Source organism: Cajanus cajan, chromosome 3 (genome assembly GCF_000230855.2).
Source record: "Cajanus cajan strain Asha chromosome 3, NIPB_CcT2T_4, whole genome shotgun sequence".
Lineage (NCBI taxonomy): Eukaryota > Viridiplantae > Streptophyta > Magnoliopsida > Fabales > Fabaceae > Cajanus > Cajanus cajan.
Genome location: NC_138519.1, coordinates 26,596,382 through 26,604,634, shown reverse-complemented (window position 1 = coordinate 26,604,634; position 8,253 = coordinate 26,596,382). Strand labels below are relative to the sequence as shown.

Sequence of the window (8,253 nt, the reverse complement as noted above, 5' to 3'; positions counted from 1 at the left end):
ATGAAACAAGGTTTCGTTAGCATTTTTCTACTTAGCATTGCTACTCTGGTTATCTATTTTATTCGATTTTTTTGTTGTTTTATTTGTGTAGGTAGTGGACGTTTTTTTTTGTTATTCTACGAAGCAGAATGGCTTGTTCTGCAAGCAGAACGGCATGTTTTGCAAGCAGAACGGGCCGTTCTGCCTGCGTTCTTAAGTTTTTTTTTTGTTTTTTTATGACTTTTTTACGTCGGCTTTCGTAATTTCTGACGTAAATTTACGTCGGATTTGAAGCCCCGACGTAAAATTTACGTCTCCCGCTTCTACGTCGATACGTTTTCTGACGTAAAAAGCCTAAAATATCCGACGTAGTACACCTCTTTTGTACTAGTGTTGGTATCTCAACCATGCATAAATTTGAATGAACTATCTCTAATAGCTTCTTCTCCCTCCAAGATACTCCAGTTGGGAATGATTCTCTATGCTTCTTTCCAATCTCACACGTCTCACAAACACCATTAGGAATATTCACAATAGGCAAGCCAGAAACATATTCTTTTCTTGACAAATAATTTAATCCAGAGAAGTGAAAGTGTCCAAAGTGCATATGCCACAACCAATCATCATTGGGAATAATAGAAATCAAACAAGAAAACTTTTCATGACAAATCTTCAAAGGAAATAAGCGATTCGGGGTCATTTTTACCTTAGCTATAAATCTTCCACTTTTGTCTATCAACGTGCAGTATCCATGATGAATCTACATGTTGTAACCTTTCTCTGATAGTTGTCCCATACTCAATAGATTATGATGAAGACCAGGAGCATAGAAAACATCAGAGATGAAATTTTGAGAACCGTCCTTCAATCTAATTGCAACTCGACCTTTTTCCCACACATGTGGTTGCTGCAGCCAGTATCTAGGTACCAAATATCTCCATCGCCTGAAAAATTATTTGCTACTAGAAATAAGGTTTGTGGATTATCAGAACTCTCACCAGTATGCTTATATTGATTTTTTGCTATATTTGCTTGTTGTTTGAATCTACAATCTACAGCTCTGTGCCCGAACGTTCCACAGTGGTAGCAATTGAAATTTATCCTTTCCTGGTTGGTGAAGCTACCTTTTCCTCTTCCACGGTTGGTAGATCTGACATTGTGTCCACCTCTTCCTTGATTAGGTGGCCTGAAATTGTTGTCTCTCCATTGTTGATTAAAATTACAACGACCTCTTCCTCTGAAACTACCACGACCTCTACCTCTGAAATTTATATTTCCACCTTCTCGACCTCTACTGCCTTCACTTCGGCTGGGTTCTGCTATGTTGGTAAAATTCACCTGGCTTTTCAATGCTTCTTCATTTGTTTTTTTAGTTTTCTCCAAGATTCTGCTCACATGGCTTTCAATGCTACCTTGCAATTCTGCAACTGTCATGATGTCTATGTCGTGGGACTTAATTAGTGTAGTCACCACATGATCAAACTTCATCGGCATGGTGCGTAGAATTTTCTCCACCACCTTGCTTTCAGGAATATCTTCTCCATATACTCTCATTTTGTTGACGAGATCTATAACTCGTGAAAAATATTGTTCCACGGATTCAGAATTCGACATTTCATATCTTTCATATTCCCTTCGCAAAGATTGCAACTTGGATTTTTGAGCTTTCTCTACACCTTTATATGACAACTTCAAAATATTCCACGCTTCTTTGGCAGTTTTGGCATTTGCAATTTTGCCAAAAATGGAATAATCTACTCCTTGGTGAATTTGTGACAACGCCAATTGGTCTCTTCTTCTAGCAATATCATCAGCTCCTTCTGCTAATCCCGGTTCAACAAAGCTCCAAATGTTGTGAGCTCTTAAATGTGTGGCCATCAAAGTCTCCCAATAACTAAAATCTAATTTTCCATCTAACTTGGGACCAGACCAAATAATATTGTAACTGGTGGCCATATCTCTCTCTCAAAGATATAACAACTCTATTTTTTTTAACTAAGTGAGAACCCTTTTTGTTCCTCACTCAAATATTTTTTTTTTTCACTCACACTATCACCGAACTCTCAGGCTCTGATACCAATTTGATATCAATTGGACAGAATTTTATCAAATTCACTCACATACGCACAGTGAAAAAACAAGAGAGGAAGAGAGAGTTTACTTCAACATATTTGAATTTGAAATTTTGATACTACATACTCAGTACACGATTAGCCTTTTACAGGCTTCACAAAACATTATAATATTAATTGACAACTCACAAACAGCAGAATTGTAGTAAATATCATTTCAACTTGTGGCTCTAATTGAACGGTGCAGCAATTGTGGAATTCCGAATTCCAGTTTGAACGGTGCAGCAATTGTGGAATTTTCAACTTCCAAGTTACTGTTCAGCAATTGAAAATTTGTCGGTAGCCTACAATTCTTGACTCAAGCTTGATTTAATAAAATTTACGGACAAGATTTAACACACAAAAATACCAAGGAAAATTAAACAGATCTTTTTTAAATTTGGGAAATCGTGTCTGTTGATATGTGTTTCACTATTTAATTTGCCAAATTAATTAACATAAATTATAAAATGATGAAGCATGAAGAAGTCTGAGAGCAAACTTCTCCAACCATTTGCCAAGAAAAGCCTCCAGAACCAGGGCTGCCAAAACGAAACCCGAGGTCAGCTACAGTAGGAAAGTTGATACAAATGAAGTGCAATTATGAAGTGCAAATGATGGCTGAGAAACATGAAAATGGTCTTCTGCAGTCAGAGTTAATACTCGATCACAAGAACCTTATGATTATATTGCAGTAAAGTCAATAATGCAATAACAGAATCAGGAACAATCACTAAACTAGCAACTGAACCATAACCAGGAATTAGACCAGGATTAGCATCAACAAGCAATTCTAGGAACTAGTGACCAAGCAGGCCAAATCAAGAACATTTCTTGTTATAACTGTCTTTTCTTTAAAAACAATCAACTTTCTTGTTTTGAATGGCAGAATCTTTCTTTTTTTTTTTTTTTTTTACCAAAACCTTGGTTAAAATCTAATCTAATGAGCTAATGGAATAACCATATACAAAAACATCGTTTCATATAACATATTCATCATTATAAATATGATCCATTATTCGAGTTGAATTTTTGAAAAAGAGATTGTAATAACTTGCAAGTACTTTTTCTCACTCTCATTGTTATTCTGATTTGTTTAAGCATGACCTTGCTTCGTTCTCAAGAAGTGAGAAATTTTAGGCATCATTATGTGGCTGAGAATTTTGTTGATTGAACTCTTACCATCTGTTTCATATAAAAAGCATCTATTTAAAACTATCTTGGAGATACTGTTTATTATCTTTGTTTTGGTAAAATATTCTCTTATTATCTTTAGTCTTTTTTGTCTGCATCACTATAAATTGTCTTTTCTATTAAATGCAATTAACTTTCTTGTTTTAAATGGTAGAATCTTTCTTCTTTTTTTTCACCAAAATCTTGGTTAAAAACTAATATAATGAAAGGGAATTATTTTTGTTACATCAACTCGCACAAAAGCAAAAGGCATCATAGACTCAAAGTTAAAACAAGGATCAAGATCATCATATCAAATTATTGACATCATGCCAAAAGGTAAGCCAATGCGTCATGGACATCCTTTGCCTTCACCACCATAAACCTAACTAAGCTTCCGTCTTAAGATTTAAGTTTAAAATGTATGACTTTTGTCAGCATTAATTTAACAAGAATTATCATTGCACTATAAATCAGCTACAAACTACAACTCAAGGAGACACCAAAACAAAAGAGGTAAATTCCTGGCAATGACATTTCTTGTGTTTTCGAAATACTATTACATATATAAACATATTTCACATTTGGTGCGGGTTTATTGTTTGATAAACACAACAACCGTTTTAAACTAGTTATTGATATACAGATATTCCGAAGAAAAAAGTACTACCAAAATACAAGGAAAATTAAGAGAAAGTAAACAAGATATAACAAAGGAACTCTCGTACAAAAATAGGCCTAGCAGCTAAACCAAAAACAAGTATCAGAACCAAAGCGAGCCAATTACTCCACGCATAACAGCAACAGGACACGGACCAAAGCCAATGAGAGAAGCCAAATCTGCCAGGGATTGCAGATAGCCAAATTCTCCTTCCGGATCCTGAATGAAAGACCACTTGAACAAAAATAGACCAATTCAGCCAAGACCTGCACCAGCAGATCAGCTAGCAAAACACCAAGAGTGGTCTCAGGCAATAGATCAGTCAGAAAAACACCAAATCAGCCAGGGACCAGAACCAACAGATCAGCCAGTTTATGCAGCCAGCAACTCCACCCAGATCGGGAACTGCAGCAGGAAGCCAATGTTGCGGACCATGCTCAGAAATAGCAGCTGAACTAATTCAGGTTGATCAATCTAAGTACAGCACCAAAATACAAATATGAAATATAAAAAATAAATAAAAAATAAAGAAATAAATAAATAAAAAGTAAATTATAACATCAATATTTCTATATTAATTTAGTTTAGTCTTATTATTTCCATTCTCTCCATTATACACTCTTAATATTATTTCCATTCTCTCTATTAATTTGGCCCTAGAAAAAGGGAAAGCCTTACAATCCAATGTCGAGCAGTCAGAGGATTGCAATCACACATGGCTTCCAATTCAGATCTGATCAGAGTCTCTTCAGCATAAAATGTAGTATTGTGAACATTATTCTCCCATGGTTCCTCAACTTTGACATTGATCTCCACGACCTACCAAACTTCTTGATAGTGCTTAGAATAACAAAGAGCTCTAAGGAAGAGTACCCAGGAATGATCTTAGATCACACCAAGACCATGCATCTTCTGCTCATCCAGGTAAGGGGGAGTGAGAAACCTTACTCTAGGTGTGGGAATGTATGTTGGGTAGTGAGATTGGCCTCTAATCCTGTGTTTGTTGTATGCTCATGTATGAGGGGTTTTTCCCAATTGTATCTGTTTCATCTATTGTTCCTCTTGTATGTAATTAATTGTATAAATTTCTTGAATGAATGATTAATTTCAGTTTTAAAATTGTAATTGTATGATTTGAGATTTCTGTGGGTTCCTACGGAAACCCTATGAGAAAACGGGCAAAATATGAATGTTTTCTGGTTTGCCTTCCTATTGCTTTGTTGTGTTCCTTGTTGGATGTGATGCATGAGTATGTGGTTAATTTTGAAAATGAATATGTTTTTATATGAATTAGAGTACTCTACGGGTTCCTACGGGAAACCCTATGAAAAAACGGGCAAAATATGAATGTTTTGTGTTTTATTCCCTGAGTTTTCTGTTGTGTTCTTTGATGTTTGCGGAGTGTAAATATGTGTTTCATTTTGCAAATAGATGAGTTTTGATATGAATTGAAGTGCTCTGTGAAAATTGTGAATATGATGTGATAATATGATAATGTGATATGGTGATGTGACATGATGATGTGATATGATAATGAGACATGGTAATGTGATATGATGATGTGTTATGATGATAAGACATGATGATGAGACATGATGATGAGACATGATGATGAGACATGATAATATGATATGGGAATGAGATATGAAAATGTAATATGAGAAAACCATGAACTCTTGATTGACATGCATCATGTGCATAAATAGTTTTTAAGGGTACGATATGGAATACACCTCTAGAGAAGGCTCCCTAGTGTAAAAGCTTTGGGGATTAGTCCTTGGGGATAACTCGGTTTGTAAGTCCCAGTCTCGCCCATTGTGTGCATGGGATGTATCTTGCGCGGCTAAGCTATTCGACGAGACTCTGGTAGTATGTCCTTCTAGTGAGAGTGCACAGAGGGTGTGACCCAGCATGTACTCCTAGACTACTCTTCCTGTATTGCTAGCGGCAATATGCCATGTGATATGTTATTGGTGCCACATGAATGATAAAATATAGTCCGTGTCCATACATGTGCATTTTAATGTTATATGAAAAATTGATGTCTTGGATGAGTGAGATGTGATGATTTTATTAATTTATCTATGTTATACCTATTTTTTTTTTGTGTTTGGCTATCCGACGTATATTTCTACACTGCCAGAGTGAGATGTTTCTTCCTTTTCTTGTGTTGTTTTTCCTTGACTGTCTTACAGGTAATTATGAGCATGAGACTGAGGATGTTGGTGATGAAGATTAGGCTTCTATGTTAGGATTTGCTTTGATAGGACATGTGACATAGGGGCATAGATAGAATTATATTAGAATGTTTTTATTAAATTATTTAGGAAGACCTTATATTATTTCTATGTAATTTCCGCTGATTAATTAAGCTACTGTTTAAGTTATGGATGTGATACCATCTATTTAAACATGTTCGGTATTTCAATTATAAAAAAAAAAAATTGTTATTCAATTTTTGTTATTTGTGTTATGGTATGTGGGGTAGAGGGTGTCACATTAAGTGGTATCAAAGCAGGTCGATCCAATCGGCCGTGAGTTATGTACTTATCATGATTCTGTTGTGTACTTTAACAGTGTTTTGTTTCTTATGTACTTTGATGATGCTTTGCTTTGATAATGATGATGATGATGATCTCCTTGTGTTGATATTGTTGTGTTTGATACTGTTAGATTATATTGTAATTAGAGGAATGATAGATAGTATTAGCTAATATCATTATGACTACTCTTCTTCATTCTTTTGAGTGATATATTGTTTGATACTTCTTGCTTACGTAAGAAGTAGTGGTTGGGTGGTATCGCTTGTGTTGCAAGCATATGTGGGAGTAGTAGTAGACGAGATATTGTGCTAATCAACTAAAAACTATTGGGATCTTAGATTTGGGTGAGACATTGATTTGTCGAGAGTTTACGGTTAATGGAGTTTCTGGAATCTATAGTTGTAGCGATTGAATCCAAGGAGGTTGTATCTGAGAATTGGAGTTTTGGTATCCTTGATGAGAGATTGAAATGTTGGTAATTCCCTTGAGTGTTGGTGCTGGCATGTTAACCGTTTATGGTTTAGGTAGCATGTGAGTTTTATTTTCTAAGTCTGTTGTGCTAAATATGTGAGTTTTTTGGTTTAGGATTATAGTGGGAAGCTTTAATATGAAGTTGAGGTGTGAGTTTGGAAGGGTTGAGGTATTTTTGTGGCCTTAGATATATTGATACACTATTGTTGTTTGGTGTAGAGGATATTTTCGCTGTAGTTTTGTTGTGCCAGTATGAGTACCGTATTGACAGATTTAGATTTTATGGTCTTCACAAAATTTGTAGCCTTGGACGTTATCTTTCCAATGGAACTAGAATCAGGTAAAACGGAGGTCTAGAACTCCAGTTATAGCTACTTTGGTGATCAAGGTCTAGCTGTAAGCGTTGAATATATCTGCTGCGGTTTTTTAAATTTTTAGCTATGAAGATGATCTTTGTAGAATCTTATGTCTTCATAGGAGTTGTAGCTTATTCTCTTAGATTTATTTTGAGATAGGTTTGAGATCATTTTGATGAGTATAACTCTCTAAGTATCATTTTGTTTTATCATTGTTGAAGGGATATGTATGGTGTCATGATATTTTTGAATCGTTAGGCAATGCAAGGATAAAAATTGATTTTTTCATGATTCTGAGATGTCATGTGAATTGAGAGGTTGTTTAAGGTTGTATGATGTTATGTGGTAAAGTTGGTTCATGTACATGCTATATGGAGTAAATGGTGATTGATTCGTACATGCTTAGGAATTATATATATCGATTGTTTGAAGTAGGTATTCTAATATGATTTGATATGCATGTATGTTGATATGAGGATAGATGACCTTATGGATCAATTAGCGGGCGTTTAGTAAGGTTGACCTCAAGGTGTGATATCATCAAATTAGAGTTGAGAGTGAGGATTTGTCCTAGAAAGTTTTAGGCTAAATTATCTAAGTATGATTTTTGATTGTATAAGGCGAGTTTTCTAGGTTCTATGATTTCTAGCAGAGGTATAATGTAAGTCTATCTAAGATAGAAGTTGTGCTTAAGTGGGTGATACCTAAGTCAATTAGTGAGGTTAGGAGTTTTCTTAGATAAACTTATTTTTATAGGAGAGTTATTGAGGAAATTTCTAAGATAGCATTACTTTTGACTAGGTCGACTAGCGAGAGTGTTGTCTTTGTGTGGGATAGTAAGTGTAAGAGTAATTTCCAAACTCTTAAGGAAAGATTGATTAGTGTTAATACTACTATATTTAGTAAGTCTTTTGTGGTATATAGTTGTGCTTCTAAGATGGGTTTGGGTGGATTGTTGA

The 8,253-nt window shown here is 35.1% G+C and overlaps 2 protein-coding genes across 3 annotated transcripts; one reads left to right on the top strand and one right to left on the bottom strand.

Moving 5' to 3' along the window:
* Positions 1 to 843: 843 nt before the first annotated feature.
* LOC109793941 (uncharacterized) lies at positions 844 to 1,935 on the bottom strand. The gene has a single exon (XM_020353417.2). It carries the CDS (start codon positions 1,933 to 1,935, stop codon positions 844 to 846), a length of 1,092 nt encoding a protein of 363 aa, XP_020209006.2.
* A 320-nt stretch (positions 1,936 to 2,255) lies between these two features.
* LOC145955697 (uncharacterized) lies at positions 2,256 to 7,259 on the top strand. Of its 2 annotated transcripts, none has more exons than XR_014432356.1 (3): positions 2,256 to 3,779; positions 3,910 to 4,388; positions 4,585 to 7,259. XR_014432356.1 is itself a non-coding variant. In XM_083070745.1 (3 exons), the coding sequence occupies exons 1-3, from the start codon at positions 4,299 to 4,301 to the stop codon at positions 6,174 to 6,176; spliced, it is 411 nt and encodes a 136-aa protein (XP_082926871.1). In that variant the 5' UTR covers positions 2,256 to 4,298; the 3' UTR covers positions 6,177 to 7,259. The 2 variants fall into 2 exon arrangements, 1 of the variants encoding a protein (XP_082926871.1); XM_083070745.1 differs by having other exon boundaries at positions 2,256 to 4,388; positions 4,585 to 4,848; positions 6,120 to 7,259.
* Positions 7,260 to 8,253: the final 994 nt, after the last annotated feature.